Genomic DNA, 25,090 nt, shown 5'->3' with positions numbered 1-25,090 from the left:
TATTATTATTATTATTATTATTATTATTATTATTATTTTATAATAATAATAATCTCTTTTGCACAACATTTTTGTTTACATTTTTGCCACTGTTCACTTTGTCTCTTCACAGGTTTACTAGTGGCACTATTTTGTATTTTGTGTATTTGTCTTGCACTGTCTTGTGTTGTCTTTGCACCGTTTGCACCAGGTTGCACACATGCACTTTATGTGGCGAGGACACTTACTATTCCTTAGCCCTGTTTTTTTTTTTTGTTTCTGTGATTGTTATTGTATGTAGCACCATGGTTCAGGAGGAACGTTGTTTCATTCCACTGTGTACTGCGTCAGCTATATATATGATTGAAGTGACAATAAAAGCTTCCTGACTTGACCTGACTTGACTTGTGTGTCTGAGAATACCAGGAACTTCTATAGCTAAAGCTTTTTAAGATTAATAAATGATCAAACGAACAAATAAATTAAATAATAATCATTAAATCCTTTTAGATATTTGTTTCACTGTATTGTATGTGACTTATGCAGGACATCCTCGTATTTAACTGATTTATGAATTATTCATGTATTGCTTTTGTATTGAAAATATAGCAGGTTTTATGGGCCTATGATGAACAGAGTGCCATTTGCTAACTATGTAATTTTGCCCTTAGAAGAACAAAGAACTGTTGCTTAAATCCTACCATTAATGCTCATTCTAATTAGCAGACAAGCTCCAGTGCCCTTTTGCTGGAAATTAGTCATTAGCTGACTCTCTCTGCTGGTATCAGACTCAGGCCCCAGGATAGAGATTTGTTGATAGGACAACTCAGTTAGTCATCAGGCTGTAGGATGCTGTGGCAAAGACCTGATGCACCACAGGGAGATCCTGCTCCGGCTCCTTAAATTCCTTCCAGGGGATCACAGTTAGTTCATGTAAATTGCTTAATTAGTTAGTAAATAACTTAACAGTAAATAACCTCATCCACAACAGAAGATATATTAAGCTGTTTGTGGGTGCAGTCTGCATATAATACTTAATGATTACTCCTAAAACAAACAAACAAAAAAGGAATCTAAGAGCCTACTAAATCAGGTATTTCAATTCTAAATGCAAATGTATAACGTGTTGTAGCTGAGGTTGTAAATTCGAATTCTTTACAAGTCTAGAACAAATATGCATAGCTACCTCGAAGACGTTCCTCCATCACTTACCATAGAGATTGACTGGCTTCACATCTCTCCACATAAAGAATCATATCTAGATTATTTTGAACGTCACATCACAAAATTTCAATGTATTTTACAACACTGGCACCAAGTGGCAAAAAAACTCCACAATTAAAGACTTTCCAGGATTTTATTTATAGCAAAAAAAAAAATCGTACAATTGATTTTGTTCTCAAGTATCAATGCAGGTCATAGTTCTATTATATCAAATTATAAAGGGAATGTAGAATTTTAGTATGTCTGTAACTTTACTAAGAAGTCACAGTGTCTGAAACACTGGCATGTGTTAATTATGCTATAAAAATGCACATAAATAAATTCATATTCTAGAACGATTGCCCCGGATTTTTGCCTGTTTGATTGTATAGGCATATACCAAGAATTATATTTCATTACATTATGTGTATAGGATGGGGTGGTGGTCCAGGGTCCAGGGTCCAGGTCCTTGCTCCAATCCTGAACTCATTTCTTTGCATGTTCTCCCAATGTACACTATATTTCCAAAAGTATTGGGTCACCTGGTCATAAGTACAGTATGTGATTTTTGAGCATTGAATCCCACATTTGGTCCCAAATTGCTCTTATAATTTCCTCCACTCTTCAGGGAACACTAGATTTTGGAGTGTGCTTATGGATATTTGTGTTCATCAGCCACAAGGGTGTTACAAAAGTCAGGTACTAATGTAGGTGAGAAGACCTGGGGTGCAGTCAGCGTTCACATTCGTTCCAAAGGTGTTCAGTAGGGATAAGATCTTCCTCTCCAAACCATGGAAACCACTTTGCTCACTTTGTGCACTGGGGCATTGCCATGCTGAAACAGGTTTGGGTTCCAAGTGAATGCAAAATTTTATTATAGCGCATCCAAAGACATTCTGTACAATTAAGCACCTCCAGATTTGTGGTAACTGTTTGGAAAAGAACCACATATAGCAGGAAAGGACAGGTGACCCAATACTTTTGGCAATATAGTGTATGTGCAAGTTGTTTTTTAAGTTTGCTGGTCTCTTCACATTCACATAAATTGCCCTTAGCTGTGACAGAGCATGGTTATGTGTGTGTATATGAACAATAGATTTGTTTGCTTTCAAAATATGACTTTATTTAAGGATGAATGTACAAGCGTTATATAGAAATCATTATATGGTGTTATACACAAAACGGGTATTTGGCACGTTACTGTACATTACAATATAAAATTGTATTGTAATTGTATCATAAACAAATCTACTATTTGGAATAAAATAACACAGTAGTGCTCATATGCTGTAAATTGTGCAGACTGAAATCTAGTAATAGCACAATATATATGATATATATGATATAGTCACGAACTTTAATTTATCGATTCGTGTCCATTGACACGAATTTCCCCTCTTTTTTCATGTCATTCAGCACGACTGTCTCCATCTGGCTCCGTCCCCATCATGGTTCATGGGTAATGCTGACAGAAATGCTAAAGGTTATCTTTTTTCCATTTTTATCAGAGAAAAAAGCTGAACGTATACGGTTAGGGTAAAGGTAAGGGTTACACTGTAATAAATGTGTGCGTCTCTAATTAACGCAGTCTCCTTAATTACCCGGAAGAATATATTTACTGTATTTTGACTCTAAGGGACCACTGACGATGGTTCATAATAGCGAGTAGCTTAACGAATATAAAGCAATAAGAACATTGATAACATTTCCTGCATAAATGTTGAGTAATGGTGCTTAAAAAAAAAGATACAAAAAATAAATGACAAACAAGAAAAAAACATCAGTGGCAGAACTTTGGCGGAGGCACCAAAAACACTTCCTATTGTAGTACATTACATAGAAAGTCGTCAGGGACGCGAAAACAGAGGGAAATTTGCGTCTAAGAACACGAATTTATAGATTACATTTTATATATCACGAAATGCTGTGAGACTTGGCTGGACCATGCAACACTAGTGTACACTATATGGCCTCTACAAAAGCGTTAGTGAGATCTGGTACTGATGTTGGCTGAGGAGGGTGCAGAAATCATTCCAGTTTACACCAACAAGGGCTTTATGCAAGTCATTCAAATTTGTCCACCATGTATTCATTGGCCTCTTAATTCACGTGAATAGAAATCTTATACTCACAGGATACAAATACATTCTAGATGGTTTGCGTTCCACTTTTTTCAGGGAAAAGTTTGTGGAAGGTTCAAGAATGGCCAAGTTTGCTAATAAATGTAATAAATGTATTTTAAATGTATTAATTAATTTATTTTTTTTTACATATTTTGGTTTATTTGTTTGTTAGTTTATTTTACAGGGACAATGCACCAGAACAAGGGGCGCCAGGTAGCTGTTTCCTACTCTGTTAAATCATTGTTGATAATTATTATGAGAAATCATTAACATGATCAGTGTCTTCACATAGATGAATATCATTAATTATTAATAATAACATATAATAAAAGGTAAATTGAGCAAATCTGTTATTTCAGATCAAACTGAAAACGGTGTGTATCAAACTGGTAGCCCTTTACATTAATTGGTACCCAAGAAGTAGCTCTCAGTTTAAAAAAAGTTGGTGACCCCTGCACTAGACATTGTTGCACACTGGCAACCCATGCCTTGTAAATAGGGCATATAGCATAAAGCTAGTTTGCAGCCCTCGTCTCTATTTAGGCTTTTACATACGGTCAAAATACTATCAAATAAAAAACAAAACAATCATCACAAAAAACAAAATGAGTACAATTAAACAAGTGTATACAAATAACTCTAGATCTATATGTGAATAGCACAATGACATACCTAAGCACATATTTGCCTGAAAAATAGCTACTTTCCCATGGCTGTTTCTGCACTGAACAGCTGATATGGTGTTAACAATCACCACTGCACTGTCACTTTTCTTCTGTGTTTTGCACTATTTTGCACCACTTTAAAATCATGCATCCTTGCAACACCCAAAAACACTTTTGTATGTCCATCTATATTTATTCTGTTTATTCTGTGTGTGTGTGTGTGTGTGTGTGTGTGTGTGTGTGTATATATATATATATATATATATATATATATATATATATATATATATATATATATATATATATATATATATATATATATTGACATTCCTTTTATACAGCTATATCTGTCATACCACTTCATACTGTAAAAACACACTATATATACCCTTATTCAGTTATATGTACATATTACTACACCTTCTGTATAACCTCATACCCTTACTTATTACACTGCCAATGTAAATAAGCTATCTATGCACTTCTGGTTAGATGCTAACTGCATCTCATTGGCTCTGTACATGTACCTTGCACAATGACAATAAAGTTGAATCTAATCTAATCTAATCTAATCTAATATAATATAATATAATATTTAACATTATGCACAAATGTAACATATAAATAAACGTGCACAATAGAAGGAAATGTAAACGTAACAGCTAGAATAAGCCTATAATACTCCATGTTCACTTCACTGTAAAGTCTTCAGCCAATTACTATAATCTTCTTCTTCTTCTTCTTTCGGCTCCTCCCATTAGGGGTCACCACAGCGATCTTCCATCTCCATACCACCCTGTCCTCTACATCTGGCTCTTTCATACCAACTACCCGCATGTCTTCCCTCACCACATCCATTACCTCCTCCTTGGCCTTCCTCTTTTTCTCCTACCTGGTGGCTCCATCCTCAGCATTCTTCTACCAATATAACTCATGTCCCTCCTCTGCACATGTCCAAACCATCTCAATCTCGCCTCCCTCACCTTGTCACCAAAACATCCTACATGGGCTGTCCTTCTAATAGACTAATTTCTAATCATCACTCCCAAAGAAAACCTTAACATCTTCAGCTCTGCTACCTCCAGCTCCGCCTCCTGTCTTTTACTCAATGCCACTGTCTCTAATCCATACAACATCGCAGGTCTCACCACAGTCCTATAAACTTTCCCTTTAATTCTTGCAGATTACCTTCTATCACAAATCACTCCTGTCACTCTTCTCCACCCACTCCACCCTGCCTGCACTCTTTTCTTCACTTCTCTAACACACTCTCCATTACTTTGCACTGTTGACCCCAGGTACCTGAACTCCTCCACCTTCTCCACCTCTTCTCCTGTAACCGCACCACTCCACTGCCCTCCCTCTCATTCACACACATGTACTCTGTCTTACTCCTACTGACTTTCATTCCCCTTCTCTCCAGCGCATATCTCCACCTCTCCAGGCTCTTCTCAACCTGCTCACTACTCTCACCACAAATCACAATATCATCTGCAAACATCATAGTCCAGGAGACTCCTGTCTGACCTCGTCCGTCAACCTGTCCATCACCACTGCAAACAGGAAAGGGCTCAGGGCCGATCCTTGATGCAGTCCAACCTTCACCCTGAACCAGTCTGTCTTTCCTACTGCACACTTCACTGCTGTCACACTGTCCTCATACATGTCCTGCACCACCCTCACATACTTCTCTGACACACCTGACTTCCTCATACAATACCACAACTCCTCTCTTGGCACTCTGTCGTCCGCTTTCTCTAAATCCACAAATACACAATGCAATTCCTTCTGTCCTTCTCTATACTTCTCCATCAACATTCTCAAAGCAAATAAGGCATCTGTGGTGCTCTTCCTCGGCATGAAACCATACTGTTGCTCACAGATGGTCACCTCTTCTCTCAGCCTGGCTTCCACTACTCTTTCCCATAACTTCATGGTGTGACTGATCAACTTAATTCCCCTGTAGTTACTGCAGGTCTGCACATCTCCTTATGCTTAAAGATCGGTACCAGCACACTCCTTCTCCATTCCTCAGGCATCCTCTCACCTTCCAGAATCTTGTTAAACAATCTGGTTAAAAACTCCACTGCCATCTCTCCTAAACATCTCCATGCTTCTACCGGTATGTCATCTGGTCCAACCGACTTTCCACTCTTCATCCTCTTAATCGCTGCTCTCACTTCCTCCTTACTAATCCTATCTACATCCTGCTTCACCAACTCCACATCATCCAACCTTCTCTCTCTCTGATTTTCCTCATTCATCAGCTGCTCAAAATACTCCTGCCACCTTCTCAACACACTCTCCTCACTAGTCAACACATTTCCATCTCCATCCTTTATTGCTCTAACTTGCAGTACATCCTTCCCAGCTCGGTCCCTCTGTCTGGCCAATCGGTACAAATCCTTTTCTCCTCCTTAGTGTCCAACCTCTCATACAGCTCCTCATATGCCTTTTCCTTGGCTTTCGCCACATCCTCTTTACCTGCTGCCGCATCTCCTTGTACTCCTGCCTACTTTTCTCATCACTCTGTCGATCCCACTTCTGTTTTGCCAACCTCTTTTTCCTTATGCTCTCCTGCACTTCCTCATTCCACCACCACGTCTCTTTGTCTACCTTTCTATTTCCAGATGTCACACCAAGTATTTTTCTAGCTGCCTCCCTCATCACTCCTGCAGTAGTTGCCCAATCATCCAACACCTCTTCACCACCACCGAGCCCCTGTCTGACCTCTTCCCTGAACCTCACACTACACTCTTCCTCCTTCAGCTTCCACCATCTTATTTTTCTTTCAGTCCTCACTCTTCTTCGACTTCAAAACCATCCTACAGACCACCATCCGATGCTGTCTAGCTACACTGTCCCCTGCCAACACCTTACAGTCTCCAATCTCCTTCAGGTTGCATCTCCTGCATAGAACATAGTCCACCTGTGTGCACCTTCCTCCACTCTTATAGGTCACCCTATGATCATCCTTCTTCTTAAAATACGTATTCACCACTGCCATTTCCATCCTTTTAGCAAAATCTACCACCATCTGCCCTTCCACATTCCTCTCCTTAAAACCATACCTACCCATCACCTCCTCATCACCTCTGTTCCTTCACCTACATGCCCATTAAAGTCTGCCCCAATCACCAATCGTTCTTTCCTAGGTACACCATCTACCACTTCATCTAATTCACTCCAGAATCTTTCCTTCTCCTCCATCTCACAGCCAACTTGTGGAGCATAGGCACTGATGACATTTATCATCATCCCTTCAACTTCCAGCTTCACGATCATCACCCTATCAGAAACTCTCTTCACCTCCACTACACTTTTACTGTACTCTTCCTTCAGAATCACCCCTACACCATTTCTCTTTCCATCCACACCATGATAAAACAATTTAAACCCACCTCCAATGTTCCTGGCCTTACTCCCTTTCCACTTGGTCTCCTGAACACACAACATATCTACCTTTCTCCTCTCCATCATATCAGCTACCTCTCTCCCTTTACCAGTCATAGTGCCAACATTTAAAGTACCAACCCGAACCTCCACTCTCCTACACTTCTCCTTTTCTTGCTGTCTCTGTAGTCGTCTTCCTCCTCTAATTTCTCCTCCTTCGGCCAACAGTAGCCCAATTTCCACAGGTACCCTGTCGGCTAATGATACCTGTGACCGATCCGGTATGAAATTCTTATTCGTGACCCACATATTCGATTTGGCACATGTTTTACGCTGGATGCCCTTCCTAACGCAACCCTCCCTATTTATCCGGGCTGGGACCAGCACTAAGAGTGCACTGACATGTGCCTCCCTAATGGCTGGGTTAGCCAATTACTATAATAAAAGAAAAAAAGATAAATAAGCATAACACATGCTTTATACAAGGGGTTCCCAATACATCGATTGCAAAGGTAGTGTGGCTAGATCGCATAACATCAAAAAAATAGATACTTATTTATGCATATTTATAGTAGGTAGGTCATGCTGACGGTTATTTTATAAGTAGCTCTCGCATGCTGAAAAAGTGTGTTCACCCCTGCTCTATACTAACATCGATCGAAACCTATCATTTTGAATTGGGAAAAAATCAATATGGACAAGAAGGAGGCAAAAGATACAGGTAGCCTCCGACTTACGAAATAGATGGGGGCCGGAAAAAGTCGATTACGTGTTTTTCTTCTTCTTCACCCCCTTTGCGGCATTGTCAAATCTGAATAGCGCGTCTGGATTTTGAAAGTTTTCTTGAATATATTTTGATTTCCTTTTTTTTTTTTTTTTTTTGGTGGCCGTGTTCGTATCTCCGAAAAATGACTGTGCTTTCAATGAAATGTGAGAATTCTGCAGCTCAAATTAAATGAGTTGTTTTATAAATAAGTATAGCCATATAGGCATCACCATCAGGCATCAACCCCATTCCCACTACCATGCTAGACAAACCATTATATTAAAAGTTTATAACTCAGTGCTATACAGTATAACTGAATATATAACTGAACTTGGCTGATAATTGATTACAATTTATTTTGTTTTGAGGCTCCAAATGAGTAAATACTTTTATATCCAGTTTTATAAAGCCACAGTCTCAGTTTCTATGAGTGGTCTGAGTGTAACAGATTTAGTGTAGGAAAAGTGTGTGAGGCTGACAGTGCAGTAGAACTTTTCACGTTCCTGGAGCAAACAATACAGTGTGAATAATAACTTGACAAGTACTACTGTACAAAATATTTCTATTCCCAGCAATATTGAATAGAAAATCAGCAAGGTCTTACATGATGAAGCTCCTTTTAGTGAGGAGGAAAACACATGTGAAGAAGCATGCTGAGAGTTAGAGAAACTAGTACATACAAATGTCTTGAGCATGATGGAGGTTGGTGTTGTTTGTCTTGTTGTATGTGTAGTAAGGAATGTTGTAGTTGTGGCCTCAGGAGTTGTAACTGTGGTAAGTAACGTTGTTAAAGCTGTAGAAGTGGTGGTTTGTTCTGTAGTTGTTGGTGTGGTGTACACTGTAGTTGGAGTTGTGGTTGTTATAAGAACAGTTGTGGAAGGAGAAGTGGTTGATGGTGTTGTTGTAGGCTGAGTGGTGTCTAATGGAGTGGTGAAGGTTGTTGTTGGAACAGTTGTGGAAGGAGAAGTGGTTGATGGTGTTGTAGGCTGAGTGGTTTCTAATGGAGTGGTGAAGGTTGTTGGTTGAACAGTTGTGGAAGGAGAAGTGGTTAATGGTGTAGTTGTAGGCTGAGTGGTTTCCAATGGAGTGGTGAATGTTGTTGTTGGAACAGTTGTGGAAGGAGCAGTGGTTGATGGTGTAGTTGTAGGCTGAGTGGTTTCCAATGGAGTGGTGAATGTTGTTGTTGGAACAGTTGTGGAAGGAGAGGTGGTTGACGGTGTAGTTGTAGGCTGAGTGGTTTCTAATGGAGTGGTGAAGGTTGTTGTTGGAACAGTTGTGGAAGGAGAAGTGGTTGATGGTGTAGTTGTAGGCTGAGTGGTTTCTAATGGAGTGGTAAAGGTTGTTGTTGGAACAGTTGTGGAAGGAGCAGTGGTTGATGGTGTAGTTGTAGGCTGAGTGGTTTCTAATGGAGTGGTAAAGGTTGTTGTTGGAACAGTTGTGGAAGGAAAAGTGGTTGATGGTGTAGTTGAAGTAGTGGTTGGTGATAAAGTTGTTATGGTTGGAGTTGTGGGACATATCAGTTGATCGATTTGTAATGGTTTGATTGGTTGGCCTTTTAAATAGTCAGGATACTCACAAACCTCTGGAAAAGTAGACTTTATCTTACTTGGATTTGACTTCATCCACGTATACATGGGCAGTAGGTTACAGTCACATTCCCATGTGTTGTTGTTTAAATAGACCTTACTGAGCTTTTCTGGCAGAGATTCAATGACCTCTTTTGAAATCATTCTCAGTTTATTGTTATCCAGTTTGAGGGTAGAAAGAGATCGGAGTTGAGTGAAGTCTTCAGGCTTTAGAGATTTGATGAGATTATTCTGAAGATTGAGCTCTGAAAGTTTCTCAAGTCCTTTGAAAAAGTCTCCAGAAAGAGTTGAAAACTGATTTGAGGACAGGTCTAATTTCTTAAGCTGTGTCAGTGACTGAAAAACCCCAGCAGGTAAAGATGTAAGTTTGTTGTTGTTCAGAAATAATTCAGACATCATATTTGCATCTTTGAAAAGATGAGGTGGGATAGTGGTGAGCTGATTGTGATTTAATGTCAACTTTTTAAGTGCAGAGAAACCCACAAATAGCTCAGGTGGAAGTTCGGTCAAGAGATTATTGTCTAACAAAATAAATGTCAATGTCTTCTTGTGCGGGAACAGATTTGGTTGTATTTGTGTGAGTCTGTTCATATGGAGGTCTATTTCCCTCAGATAAGGCATATTATCAAAAATTCCATCAGGCAGTGAAGACAGCTGGCTCTCATATAACCTGAATGTCTTCAGCTTACTGAGCTTTGAGAAAAGGGATGATGAGATGGATGAAAGAAGGTTCTTTGCGAGATTAAGCTCTGTAAGTTTCTCCAAGTGATCAAATGTTCCCTCGTCAATTGCTGAAATGTCGTTATCTTGCATGCGGAGTGTTTCAAGATTCTTGGTATCATCGAACAGTCCCTTTTCAAGCTTATGAATTTTGTTCGAGTTCAGAATCAGTTTTCTAAGATTGGTCAGATCCTTAAAAACACCAACAGGTAGAGATGTCAGGTTGGTTTTTGAAATGTCAATGGTATGCAGATGTTCTAAACCTTCAAATGCACCTTCTTCAATAGAATATGTACTTGTACCAAAAAATTCAATTTTTGTTAATTGAGGGTTATTGGAAAATGCTCCTTTTGGTATAATATCAATCAGACTCTTGACGAAAAGGAACTCTTTGATTCCAGGCTTCAGTGTTTCTGGAATTGCTGTCACCTCTTTTCCATTAAGAAACGAATCATTCTTATGAGTAGCAGAGCCACAGATTAAATGGAGTAGAATGCAGAGATATAGCAATTTGTCCATTATTTTACCTGCAAATAACCAATAAGCATTGATGAAGTGTCAAAAATGCAGAGTGTTGCACTGTGTGCTTCTCTGAACTGTATTTTATTATTAGCTTTAAAAAAGTGAGGAAATGTATATATATGTTATATGTATATGTATATATAACAGATGTATGTGATAATAGGAAATAACTTGTTTCACACACAATGGTTGTTTTCTTTTAAACACACACATAAACACCACTATATTTAATTTCACCAATAGAATGTATACTTATTAAAGAAAACCACTAAATATTAATAAGATTACAAAACCAATAAAATATAAGAAGATATGCTCTGAAACACATCACTGTCACAAGATTCACAATATTAATCTTCTATTATTTGTATCAGTTTGGTAGGATAGTTAGCAATTGAAAAAAAATAGAAAATTCATGTGTTAATAAGATCTAAAAAATATTTACCTTGTACTCTATTGCTCCAAAATTTTGACTTGTGTCAGCGCGTACTGCAGTGCAATGTGTTTATCTTCTTTTCCCAGCATACATGAAAACCTGAGGATGTGTGGGCGGGTCATTTTCTGTTTTTTGAGATAACAGATGGACATTAAACTGTACTTTCATAGAACATTGGACTTGAAAATAACACATTTATTTCTAATAATGTTTATACATATTTTATTATTCTACTATTGAATCTTTACACTGCAATACATGGAAGTAGAACATTTATTGTAAAGAGTGTTGTTGGGACGATTAAGTATATTAAGTATAAAACAGCACATTAACTGATTCTCAACAACATATCACATTATGTTTCAAGACCTTGCAACAACATAGCGGATGGAGGTAAGACATGTGACTAAGGCATCTTTACATGCATCAAGAGTGAGTCATAGACAGATGTGGCGGAGAGAATCCGGACATTTTCTAAAATAAAACATTGTTCAGAATCAGATAATAAATAAAACGAAAATAATGTAAGTTATGTATTCGGTCTGTGCAGCCCGGTACCAATTGACCCACGGACAGGTGACGGCACAGGGTTTGGGGACCACTGACTTTGTTTTCAGTTATTTTGACAATAATGGCTGTATGTTGTTATATACTGTTACAGTCAGATGACAGTAAATCTGTACTGATATACAAGCTGCACATTTACTACTCTATAATATATCCAAGTTTAATTTCTATAGTAGTGTCACTTGAGAATATGTGAGGTGTGCACTCACTTTTGTGAGATTCTGTGTAATATTCAACATCAATAACTATAATTTGGTTGCATATTGTTTCAAATTATCTGATTAATTGTAGAAAAGTTTTAACTGATGCGCCCCAAAATTCTATTATAAAACTGAAATTGTTTAATTTAAAAATTAACATTGTATAGACTCCTTTGATATAGGTCCCCCGGTGGTCTAGTGGTTAAGACGCAACGCTCCCACCGCTGGGACCCGGGTTCGATTCCCGGTCAGGGAACCCTCCCCAGCCACTCTCAGTGCCGGTCCCAAGCCCGGATAAATTGGGGAGGGTTGCGTTAGGAAGGGCATCCAGCGTAAAAACATGTGCCAAATCAAACGTGCGGAGGATCCGCTGTGGCGACCCCTAACGGGAGAAGCCGAAAAAAAGTTTATAGACTCCTTCGATATCAAATGTGTAATGTAAATAAAAGCATACATACTGATATAATGTAATACCTTGTAATGTTAGTTCAATCCATTCCAAAGACTTTTACAAAAATAATAATACACATCCCACATGTTTTTTTTCCAAATAATTCTTAACAATTAACATCCACATTGAAGTAAAGACAAAATAAATGTAATGGAGCTGATTTTGGATTCTTAGGAACTGCACACTTAGTAAATATTACGCATACTCTTAAATATTGTGTAGAAAAAAATGCATGATTAAGTGCAAGAAAAATTTGTGACCAAAGTCGATGTTGGGTGTGAGAATTCTTTGCACCAGTAATCTCAAGATCTTTGTTTTTACAGGGAATTCCTTCTTTTTTTTTTTCCAAACAGAAAAACAGTATTTGATAATACATTAAATTCTTTGCTGACAAGCATATTTTGTCATATTTAATCTTGGTTCGCATTTAATCTGCTATGGTTAGCTAACCTGAAAGACACTTTTTATTATAATCATATTACCTCATACAAGTTTAGTTTTCCAATGTCAAAATACAGCAATATTAAAATAATACTACATTTTATATTATTAATAATAATAATAATAATAATAATAATAATAATAATAATAATAATAATAAGGTCACTGTACAATTTATGAGGCTTTTAACAAGTTATAAAATTTCTATTTCATATTCAAATCAAATCAAATTTTATTTGTCACATACACATACATACAGAGTACGACATGCATATATATATATATATATATATATATATATATATATATATATATATATATATGAGAAAAAGTGTAAATACAAGGTATGCTTATGACAGTAAACAGTAAAACAGTAAAGATTAAAGGTGGTTAATGTGATTGTCCTTAAAGTGATCGTGGTGCGGTGTGGTGTGGTATAAAGTGCACTGTGCTGTGCAAGTCCACAGTTAAAGTGACAGTCCAGCAAATAAAGTGTCGTAGTGCGAAAAGAAAAATATTTTCAATAAAGTGTGGCGATGGAGAGAGTGGACCAGTTTTAGATCCTGGGTGTTTCTTGGTTCAAACTCCGAATGGCCTGTGGGATGAAGCTCCTCCTCATTCTCTCCGTGTTTGCTTTCAGGAAGATAAGGTGTTTCCCTGAACGCAACAAAAAAAAGAGTCCATTGTTGGGATGGCTGAGGTCCTTCACAATCTTCCTGGCTCTGGTCCGGCACTGCGTGATGTAGATGTCCTGTTAGGGAGCTCGGTGTCCTGCATGGTGCTTTTCCTGAACCAGGAAGTGATGCTACCCGTCAGAAAGCTCTCAATGGTGCAAGTGTAAAAAGTCTTTAGCACCTAAAAGGGTAGTGTAAAGTCCCTTAAGCGTTTTAGATGGTGCAGACACTGCCAAACCTTCATCAACAGGGTGTTGGTGTGACAGGACCGAGACAGGTCCTGTGTGATGTAAACACCTAAGTACCGGAAACTGTCGATACTCTCCACTGAAGTCCCATTGATGTTTATCGGTTGGTATGACCGCTCCAGTTTCGTGCTGAAGTCCACTATCAACTCCTTAGTCTTGCTGATTCAGGAGAAGGTTGTTCTCCTGGCACCATCTCTCCAGGTTTGTAACCTCCTGTAGGTGGGCCGTCTCGTCATTGTTGGAGATAAGGCCCACCACAACAGTGTCGTCAGCAAACTTGATGATAGTGGTGGAGATGGAAGTGTACTGTATGTGTACAGTAAGTACAGCAGGGGGCTCAGAACACAACCCTGGGGAGCTCCAATGCTGAGAGTGAGGGTGGATGAGGTGTATTTTACAACCCGTAAGGCTTGTGGTCTGTCTGTCAGGAAGTTAGAGATCCATTGACACAGCGGCAGGCTGAGTCCAAGGACCTCCAACTTAGAGGTGAGTGTGGAGAAAATTATGGTGTTAAACGCTGAACTGTAGTCCACAAACAGCATCTTTGCATAATTCCATTTTCTGTAGTCCAGGTGGCTCATCATAGTGTGGAGGAGATGAGCAATGGCGTCCTCAATAGAACGGTTCTGGTAGTAATGCAGTGATGAAGTCTATGACCAGTCTCTCAAAGCACTTCATCACTACTGTGGTCAAGGCTACAGGGTGGTAGTCGTTGAGGCAGGCGGGCTGGGGTTTCTTCGGGACAGGAACAATGGTGGACTGTTTGAAGCATTAGGGGACAACAGACTGTTCCAGTGAGAGGTTGAATATCTCCAGTGAGAGGTTGAATATTCGATACAAAGTTTTTATTTTTCAATGCATTTTAGAAACTCAACATATTGTGTAGTTGTAGGCTGAGTGGTTTCTAACGTAGTGGTGAATGTTGTTGTTGGAACAGTTGTGGAAGGAGAAGTGGTTGATGCTGTAGTTGTAGGCTGAGTGGTTTCTAACGTAGTGGTGAGAGTTGTTGTTGGAACAGTTGTGGAAGGAAAGTGGTTGACGGTGTAGTTGTGGGATGAGTGGTTTCTAATGAAGTAGTGAAGGTTGTTGTTGGAAAAGTTGTGGAAGGGGAAGTGGTTGACGGTGTAGTTGTAGGCTGAGTGGTTTCTAATGGAGTGGTGAAGGTTGTTGTTGGAACAGTTGTCTAAGGAAAAGTGGTTGATGGTGTAGTTGAAGTAGTGGTTGGTAATAAAGTTGTTATGGTTGGAGTTGTGGGACATATCAGTTGATCGTTTTGTAATAATAAAATTGGTTGGCCTTTTAAATACCCAGGATACTCACAAACCTCTGGAAAAGTAGAAAAGTAAACTTTATCTTATTGGGATTTAACTTCATCCACGTATACATGGGCAGTAGGTTACAGTCACATTCCCATGTGTTGTTGTTCAAATATACCTTACTGAGCTTTTCTGGCAGAGATTCAATGACCTCATTTGAAATCATTCTCAGTTTATTGTTATCCAGTTTGAGGGTAGAAAGAGTTCGGAGTTTAGTGAAGTCTTCAGGCTTTAGTGATTCGATGAGATTATTCTGAAGATTGAGCTCTGAAAGTTTCTCAAGTCCTTCGAAAAAGTCTCCAGAAAGAGTTGAAAACTGATTTGAGGACAGGTCTAATTTCTTAAGCTGTGTCAGTGACTGAAAAACCCCAGCAGGTAAAGATGTAAGGTTGTTGTTGTTCAAAAGTAATTCAGACATCATATTTGCATCTTTATAAAGATGAGGTGGGATGGTGGTGAGCTGATTGTGATTTAATGTCAACTTTTTTGAGTGCAGAGAAACCCACAAATAGCTCGGCTGGAAGTTCGGTCAAGAGATTATTGTCTAACAAAATAAATGTCAATGTCTTCTTGTGCGGGAACAGATTTGGTTGTATTTGTGTGAGTCTGTTCATATGGAGGTCTATTTCCCCCAGATTAGGCAGATCTGTACTGATATACAAGCTGCACATTTACTACTCTATAATATATCCAATTTTCATGTATGTAGTATTGAACATATACTAAAATAATTGCTGAAATGTGAGTTGTGCACTCACTTTTGTGAGATTCTGTATAATATTCAACATCAATAACTATAATTTGGTTGCATATTGTTTCAAATTAACTGATTAATTGTAAAAAAGTTTTAACTGATGCTTCCCAAAATTCTATTATAAAACTGAAATTGTTTCATTCAAAAATCAACATTTTATAGACTCCTTCGATATCAAATGTGTAATGTAAATAAAAATAAAAGCATACGTACTGATATAATGTAATACCTTGTAATGTTAGTTCAATCCATTCCAAAGACTTTTACAAAAATAATAATACGCATCCCACATGTTTTTTTTCCCCACATAATTCTTAACGATTAACATCCACATTGAAGTAAAGACAAAATAAATGTAATGGAGCTGAATTTGGATTCCTGGGAACTACACACTTAGTAAATATTGTAAATGTCTGCAAGACAGTTTAACTGTTTTTTGTTATTATTTCAAGTTCATTTTATTTCATGGAAGTTTAAACAGAAGGTTAAAAATGAAACGTAATGTTCAGAGAATGTGTATGTGCATGTTTCTTTAAACGATGTGATGTACACGTGAAGCCAGTGTTGTGCGCGGGAATAGGGAATTATGGGTCAGAGCGTAGCAAAGACATGGACACGTGAACATGCTGATATGAACGGTTTGCACAAATAACTACCATTTATCTGCATGTGGTTCAAAGGCGCACACGGTAAATGTTAATATTGTGTCGAATATTATAATGTTGTTCATGTGCTGTTATGTAAAATGTGTTAGGTGTTTTATATAGAAGTTGTATATAAGTGTATTGTGTAATGTAATGTCGTGATTGGGACTAATTATGAATGGTTTGTGTTTGTGGATGTTTATTGTGATTGTGAGATGTGTATTCGCATTTAATCTGCTATGGTTAGCTAACCTGTAAGGCACTTTCTATTATAATCATATAACCTCATACAAGTTAAGTTTTCCAATGTCAAAATACAGCAATATTAAAATAAGAATACATTTAATAATAATAATAATAATAATAATAATACTTAGGTCACTGTACAATGTGTGAGGATATTACCAAGTAAGTTATAAAATTTCTATTTCATATTCAAATCAAATTCAAATGAAATGAAATCAAATTTTATTTGTCACATACACATTCATACAGAGTACGACATGCAGTGAAATGCTTTATACGACTGTCCGGCATAAGGGAATAGGATGGGGAGAAAAATGTGGTGTGGCGATGGAGAGAGTGGACAAGTTTTAGATGCTGGGTGTTTCCTGGTTCAAACTCCGAATGGCCTGCGGGATGAAGCTCCTCCTCATTCTCTCTGTGTTCGCTTTCAGGGAGATAAGGCGTTTCCTGAACGCAACAAAGAAAAGTGTCCATTGTTGGGATGGCTGAGGTCCTTCACAATCTTCCTGGCTCTGGTCCGGCACTGCGTGCTGTAGATGTCCTGCAGGTTAGGGAGCTCGGTGTGGATGGTACATTCAGCTGAACGCACCACCCTCTGGAGGGCTCGCCTGTCCTGCATGATGCTTTTCCTGAACCAGGACGTGATTCTACGGCTTGTGGTCTGTCTGTCAGGAAGTTAGAGATCCATTGACACAGCGACAGGCTGAGTCCCAGGACCTTCAACTTAGAGGTGAGTGTGGAGGAAATTATGGTGTTAAATGCTGAACTGTAGTCCACAAACAGCATCTTTGTATAGTTCCCTTTTCTGTAGTCCAGGTGGCTCATCATAGTGTGGAGGAGTTGAGCAATGGCGTCCTCAATAGAATGGTTCTGACGCTACACAAACTGTAGAGGGTCCAGTGTGTCTGGTAATGACGCAGTGATGAAGTCTATGACCAGTCTCTCAAAGCACTTCATCACTACTGTGGTCAAGGCTACAGGGTGGTAGTTGTTGAGGCAGGCGGGCTGGGGTTTCTTCAGGACAGGAACAATGGTGGACTGTTTGAAGCATGAGGGGAGAACAGACTGTTCCAGTGAGAGGTTGAATATCTCCAGTGAGAGGTTGAATATTCAATACAAAGTTTTTATTTTTCAATGCATTTTAGAAACTCAACATATTGTGTGATTGAATGGATTCTAACGTAGTGCTGAATGTTGTTGTTGGAAAAGTTGTGGAAGAAGAAGTGGTAAGGATCTTTTCCGGGGCAACCCTTATGTCAGTAGGACAGAATTTTCCCGAACCTGGGGTCTGTTCTACTGATATGGGACTGAGATCATATTTTCAATCACACTGAGACTTTTAAAATGATACTAAACATGTAAAGGTAAAATGTATACATTCCTTAATTGTAATTATTATTCAAGTAAAGTAGCTTGAATTCCGGGACATTCTCAGTCACCTTTCCATAATCCGGCCATCTCCCCAGGAGGGAAAGAGGGGGGCTCAAGGATGGGTGACTGGGCAGCTGAATAAATGGCTTTCTCTCCTCAGATCAAAGAGATCATCTCCTCAGATTAGAAGGTTTATTGTTTTGTTGCATGGTAGTTCTTGGGGTCTGGCCTTATGAACTTGCATGGCAGTTCTCGGGGTCTGGTACCAAGAACAGATCTGACCATCCTTACAATGGTGTAGTTGTAGGCTGAGTGGTTTCTAAAGTAGTGGTGAATGTTGTTGGAACAGTTGTGGAAGGAAAAGTGGTTGATGGTGTAGTTGATAGTGTAGTTGATGGTGTAGTAGTGGTTGGTGATAAGGTTGTTATTGTTTAGTTGTGGAACATATCAGTTGATCGTTTTGTAATGATGAGATTGGTTGGCCTTTTAAATACTCAGGATACTCACAAACCTCTGGAAAAGTAGACTTCATCTTACTTGGATTTAACTTCATCCACGTATACATGGGCAGTAGGTTACAGTCACATTCCCATGTGTTGTTGTTCAAATATACCTTACTGAGCTTTTCTGGCAGAGATTCAATGACCTCTTTTGAAATCATTCTCAGTTTATTGATATTCAGTTTGAGGGTAGAAAGAGATCGGAGTTTCGTGAAGTCTTCAGGCTTTAGTGATTCGATGAGATTATTCTGAAGATTGAGCTCCGAAAGTTTCTCAAGTCCTTCAAAAAAGTCTCCAGATAGAGTTGAAAACTGATTTGAGGACAGGTCTAATTTCTTAAGCTGTGTCAGTGACTGAAAAACCCCAGCAGGTAAAGATGTAAGTTTGTTGTTGTTCAGACATAATTCAGACATCATATCTGCATCTTTGAAAAGATGAGGTGGGATAGTGGTGAGCTGATTGTGATTTAATGTCAACTTTTTAAGTGCAGAGGAACCCACAAATAGCTCAGCTGGAAGATCAGTCAAGAGATTATTGTCTAACAAAATAAATGTCAATGTCTTCTTGTGCGGGAACAGATTTGGTTGTATTTGTGTGAGTCTGTTCATATGGAGGTCTATTTCCCTCAGATTAGGCAGATTATCAAAAATTCCATCAGGCAGTGAAGACAGCTGGCTCTCATACAACCTGAATTTGATCAACTTACTGAGCTTTGAGAAAAGGGATGATGAGATGGATGAAAGAAGGTTCTTTGCGAGATTAAGCTCTGTGAGATTCTCCAAGTGATCAAATGTTCCCTCGTCAATTGCTGAAATGTCGTTCTCTTGCATGCGGAGTATTTCAAGATTCTTGGTATCATCGAACAGTCCCTTTTCAAGCTTCTGAATTTTGTTTGATTTCAGAATCAGTTTTCTAAGATTGGACAGATCCTTAAAAACACCAACAGGTAGAGATGTCAGGTTGGTTTTTGAAATGTCAATGGTATGCAGATGTTCTAAACCTTCAAATGCACCTTCTTCAATAGAATATGTACTTGTCCTAAAAAATTCAATTTTTGTTAATTGAGGGTTATTGGAAAATGCTCCTTTCGGTATGATATCAATCAGACTCTCGATGAAAAGGAACTCTTTGATTTCAGGCTTCAGTGTTTCTGGAATTGCTGTCACCTCTTTGCCATAAAGAAACGTTCCATTTTTCTGAGTAGCAGAACCACAGATTAAATGGAGTAGAATGCAGATATATAGCAATTTGTCCATTATTTTACCTGCAAATAACCAATAAGCATTGATGAAGTGTCAAAGAATGCAGAATGTTGCACTGTGTGCTTCTCTGAACAACAATTTTTTTTATTAGTTTAAAGAAAAAGTGAGGTAATGTATATAGATGTTATATGTATATGTACATATAACAGATGTATGTGATAATAGGAAATAACTTGTTTCACACACAATGGTTGTTTTCTTTTAAACACACACATACACAACACTATATTTAATTTCACCAATAGAATGTATACTTATAAAAAAAACCATTAAATATTAATACATTTACCCAACCAATAAAATATAAGAAGATATGCTCTGAAACACATCACTGTCACAAGATTCATAATATTAATCTTCTAATATTTGTATCAGTTTGGTAGGATAGTCAGCAATTGAAAAAAATAGAAAGATCATGTGTTAATAAGATCTAAAAAATATTTACCTTGTACTCTATTGCTCCAAAATTTTGACTTGTGTCAGTGCGTACTGCAGTGCAATGTGTTTATCTTCTTTTCCCAGCATACATGAAAACCTGAGGATGTGTGGGCGGGTCATTTTCTGTTTTAAAGATAACAGCTGGACATTAAACTGTACTTTCATAGAACATTGGACTTAAAAAGTACACATTTATTTCTATTAATGTTTATACCTATTTTATTATTCTACTATTGAATCTTTACACTGCAATACATGGAAGTGGAACATTTATTGTAAAGAGTGTTGTTGGGACGATTAAATATATTAAGTATAAAACAGCACATTAACTGATTCTCAACAACATATCACATTATGTTTCAAGACCTTGCAACAACATTTCCTTAAATATTTAAATAGTTTTGAAATGAACTGATTTTAAAACTAGAAAGGGTCTAGGTGCTGTCTAATTGGCTGCATATACAGAATCTCACAAAAGTGAGCGATGTAACAGCATACAGCCATGTTTTCATTTACATTACACATTTGATATTGGAAGGAGTCTATAAAATGTTGATTTTTAAATTAAACCATTTCAGTTTTATAATATAATTTTGGGTCACATCAGTTAAAACATATTTCCAATTTATCAGTTAATTTGAAACAAAATGCAACCAGATTATGGTTATTGATGTTTGATATTATACAGAATCTCACAAATGTGCACTCCTTACATTTCAGCAATCATTTTATTATATTTTCTCAAGGGACACTACTATAGAAATGAAACGTGGATATATTTTAGAGTAGTCAATTTGCAGATCATTCTAACATCTATAACCATAATCTGGTTGCATATTGTTTCAAATTAACTAATAAATAAAGGATACGTTTTAACTGATGCTACCCAAAATTCTATTATAAAACTGAAAAGGTTTCATTTAAAAATCAACATTTTATAGACTCCGTCTGATATCAAATGTGTAATGTAAATAAAAATAAAAGTATACATACTGATATAATTTAATACCTCGTGATGTTAGTTCAATCCATTTCAAAGACCTTTACAAGAATAATACGCCTCCCACATGTATTTTTTTCCACATAATTCTTAACAATTAACATCCACATTGAAGTAAAGACAAAATGAAAATGTAATGGAGCTGAATTTAGATTCTTCGGAACTACACACTTTGTAAATATTTCCACATACTCTTTAAAATATTGTGTAGAGGTTTTAGAAACATGTAAAGCAAAAATGCATGATTAAGAAACATTAAACTGACCAAAGTCGATGTTGGGTGTGAGAATTCTTTGCATCAGTAAACTCAAGATCTTTGTTTTTACAGGAAATTCCTTCTTTTTTTTTTTTTTCAAACAGAAAAATAGTATTTGATAATACATTCAATTCTTTGCTGACAAACATATTTTGTCATATTTAATCTTGGTACTTTTTATTATAATCATATTACCTCATACAAGTTTCGTTTTTCAATGTCAAAATACAGCAATTTTAAGGTAATAATAAAATGAATAATAATAAAAATTATATTAATAATTATTATTATAATAATCATTATAATATAAATAATAATAATACTTAGGTCACTGTACAATTTGTGAGGCTTTCAACAAGTAAGTTTTTCAAAAAAATCTAGCAAGAAAAATCTATTTCTTATTCAATACAAATTTATATTTTTCCATGACTTACATTTTTTAATGCATTTTAGAAACTCAACATTATAATACATTTTTTTGACTGTCCAGTTTGTTCTTCCTCCAGCAAACAACACAAGTGATAATAATAACATTGACTGCAGTGCAAACTACTGCGACGATGATCATATGCATTCCTAGTGCGTCGATGAGGAGCTCTTTTTTCTCTAAAAGTACTGTTGTTTTATCTGCGGGAAAGTTATTCCTGGAAAGAAAGTTTATTATACTGATGTTTTTCCAGTCTAAAGGACTAGCGCACACAAGAGTGACATTTTTTACTTTATCTTGGTTTTGCTTTAACCATTCTTGAAGGGGTTCAATGCCATGGTCACACCTCCAAGGATTTTCAGTTAACACCACACTGTCAACTTTGATTAATGAGTCTAGAAATTTCTTTGGTAAAGAGAATAGAGAGTTGTTTTGTAGCTCCAGTTGGTTTAAAAAGGAATAGCATCGAGCAGATTCTCTGGAATATACTCAAGTTTGTTGTTTTCCAATGATATTTTAACCAACTGTGGAAGCCCCATGAACACTCCTTCATCGAGGTTCGCTAGGCAGTTAGTGTGCAAAGAAATTTCTTTTAGCGCAGTCAATCCATTGAAAGCACCTGGAGAAATATGCGAGATCTTGTTTCTGCTCAGCACCAAAAGTCGTACGTGGGTTAAATTGCTAAATACGTTTTCCTCAAGCCGGGTTAACATGTTGTCATATAGCCACAGCTCCTGCAGTAGCATAGGCCCAAAGGTGTTAATAGACAGACTCTGCAGATGGTTGTCATAAAGTGAGATCTGCTGTAGCTTCGGGAGCCTCAAGAAGATGCCTTCAGGAAGAAAAGCCAACTGATTATTAGAGAGGTAGAGTTTCTGGAGCTTCTGCTGTTGTGCAAAAAGTTGTGCTGGAAGATTTGTGATAGCATTATGCTGCAGATGCAAGGTCTCCAGATTAACCAGGTGCTCAAATGCATTGCCAGGGATCACTTTTAGTTTGTTATGTTGAAGGGATAACACTTTAAGCTTTTTAAGTCCATGGAAAGTTCCATTTTGTAGTACTCTGATGCCATTGCCATGCAGAACAATCTTCTCCAAGTTAACTAAACCCTGTAATGCATCCTCTGGGATGGAGCTCATGTTGTTTTTGCTTAGGTCTAAGCTTTTCAGAGACCAAAGAGATGTTAGCAAAGATGAAGGAAGTTGATTTAGCTTGTTGTTGCTCAGAATCAGATTGGAGAGTGAGTATAGTTGTTGAAACAAATCCTCTGGAAGAGAAACCAGCTCAGTTCCTGAACACACTAAAGTGGTGAGTTTGAGTGTTTTGTCAAATGTGTGAGGTTGCACCTCATTTATCTTTGAATTATTGATTTTGAGAATTGTTAGAGTCTCAGAAAATGCATCGAAATCAGCAGGCTGCAGGGAGGACAGGTTTGTATATAAAATGTGTATAGACTTTGTTGTTGGTGGAATAGGGGATGGAAATTCTTTAATATCATAGCCTGTGCAATCAGTATTGCCATCTTTGCACTGGCAACTCGGAGGGCAACCCCAAACAGCAGCATTTCCAGCATACATACAAATAATTATATACAGACTCAGATCCATGGGCTCCTGAAAGGGAATTAGAAACAGTGTAAACGATTTGATTTCTACATGATTTAAACACAACTATATACGATACAAAACTATAAAGTTACAAGTTTCTATTTAATTTTGATTTAAAAGTTTTACAATAAAAAAAAATATAAATCAATAAATTAAAACAATATATAAAATTGTTTTAAAAAAAATATATTATTTTTAAATGTCAGTTAATTATGTAAATTGGTAATGAATGCCCAAACTTTTGTTCACAAGTAATATATTTTTATTTTGTACTTTTTGTACTTAATTTTTTATATTTTACTCATTGCCCAATTAAATTTAGTATTTTATCCTGTGTTTCTCTATATCTCTACAGACAATTCTGATGTCTACATGTAAGTGTAAAGAATAACCAGTTCACTTTCATGCTTAAATATATTGCACAGATGTTCAAGTGCAGTCTAAATAATCTGTTATTGTAGCTCATTATAGTCTCACTTTTATAAATGCAAACAAAACCTTACCTCAAGCAGTTGAATTTTCACAGGTATGTGGAACTTCTTTTAACTTTTTGACTCCTGTTAAGGTTCCACGCTAATCTTTTAAACAGTTAAGCGTTTAAACAGCTGCGGCGCTTGTCACAAAAAAAGATAGACATAGTGCCCAGTCATCCCTTCTGACATCAGCTCCTCAGATATGGTATAGCGGACACTGGACTGCTTTAAGACTCCTCCCTTTCACATGATTGGGATCTTTGTTCTTCTTGTCAGCTCTTCAAAAATCTTTCAGTGTTATTCCGCCTTTTACACTGTTCACTATATCCCCCTCCATTTTCTTTTCTAACTTGTATGTTTAATTTGAAATGTTTCTCTCTCTCTCTCTCTCTCTCTCTCTCTCTCTCTCTCTCTCTCTCACACATTCCTTTATTCTATCCATTTTATCTCCTCTTCCTTCATCCATCACCTGCTTTCCCCCCTCATCTCTGCATCCCCTTCTTTCTTCTTCCCTTTCCCTCTGATTTTTTTCCATCTTTTATGTTTTCCATCTATATTTCATGTAGTACATCTGTGATTACCACACAGATAATAATAATAATAATAATATAAACTCTAAAACATGTTCCTGTACTTACCTCAGATTTAATTTTTAATTTTTTTTTTTTCACAGTTGCACAGTTATGTGAAATTTTTCTTTGCATATCCCAGGAATGTTGGGATAAAGCTGGGTTCAGTGTGCAAGGTTACCCATGATATAACAACACTGAAGCACAGAGGGTTAAGGGCCTTGTTTAAGGGCCCAAGATTGGCAGCTTCGTG

The 25,090-nt window shown here is 37.3% G+C and overlaps 3 protein-coding genes across 3 annotated transcripts; all 3 read right to left on the bottom strand.

Annotated features, from left to right (window-relative positions):
• Nucleotides 1-7,707: 7,707 nt before the first annotated feature.
• On the bottom strand, nt 7,708-11,538 carry LOC124388140 (carboxypeptidase N subunit 2-like). The gene is made up of 2 exons (XM_046852833.1): nt 11,403-11,538; nt 7,708-10,962 (listed from the first exon to the last, which is right to left on the bottom strand). The coding sequence occupies exon 2, from the start codon at nt 10,952-10,954 to the stop codon at nt 8,531-8,533; it is 2,424 nt and encodes an 807-aa protein (XP_046708789.1). The 5' UTR covers nt 10,955-10,962; nt 11,403-11,538; the 3' UTR covers nt 7,708-8,530.
• A 3,273-nt stretch (nt 11,539-14,811) lies between these two features.
• LOC124382759 (leucine-rich repeat-containing protein 15-like) lies at nt 14,812-20,585 on the bottom strand. Its single transcript, XM_046844984.1, has 3 exons — nt 20,513-20,585; nt 18,736-20,069; nt 14,812-15,807 (listed from the first exon to the last, which is right to left on the bottom strand). Exons 2-3 carry the CDS (start codon nt 20,059-20,061, stop codon nt 15,274-15,276), a joined length of 1,860 nt encoding a protein of 619 aa, XP_046700940.1. The 5' UTR covers nt 20,062-20,069; nt 20,513-20,585; the 3' UTR covers nt 14,812-15,273.
• Nucleotides 20,586-21,148: 563 nt separating this feature from the next.
• Nucleotides 21,149-24,449, bottom strand: LOC124388145 (leucine-rich repeat-containing protein 15-like). Its single transcript, XM_046852846.1, is given in 3 exon segments — nt 21,149-22,643; nt 22,646-23,801; nt 24,299-24,449. Coding segments are annotated over 2 exon segments (1,569 nt in total). The 5' UTR covers nt 23,796-23,801; nt 24,299-24,449; the 3' UTR covers nt 21,149-22,224.
• Nucleotides 24,450-25,090: the final 641 nt, after the last annotated feature.

Source organism: Silurus meridionalis, chromosome 1 (genome assembly GCF_014805685.1).
Source record: "Silurus meridionalis isolate SWU-2019-XX chromosome 1, ASM1480568v1, whole genome shotgun sequence".
Taxonomy (NCBI): domain Eukaryota; kingdom Metazoa; phylum Chordata; class Actinopteri; order Siluriformes; family Siluridae; genus Silurus; species Silurus meridionalis.
The sequence above is the reverse complement of the archived record's forward strand: the minus strand, read 5'-3'. Positions and strand labels throughout refer to the sequence as shown.

What these genes read in the sequence shown, in the direction of transcription:
- LOC124388140 (XM_046852833.1), bottom strand. Translation starts at nt 10,954, where the DNA reads ATGGACAAATTGCTATATCTCTGCATTCTACTCCATTTAATCTGTGGC.
- LOC124382759 (XM_046844984.1), bottom strand. Translation starts at nt 20,061, where the DNA reads ATGGACAAATTGCTATATATCTGCATTCTACTCCATTTAATCTGTGGT. An exon ending in TGATATGTTCCACAACTAAA is followed by an intron (nt 15,808 to 18,735) that starts CAATAACAACCT and finishes CCGAACTTCCAG; the next exon opens with CCGAGCTATTTGTGGGTTTC.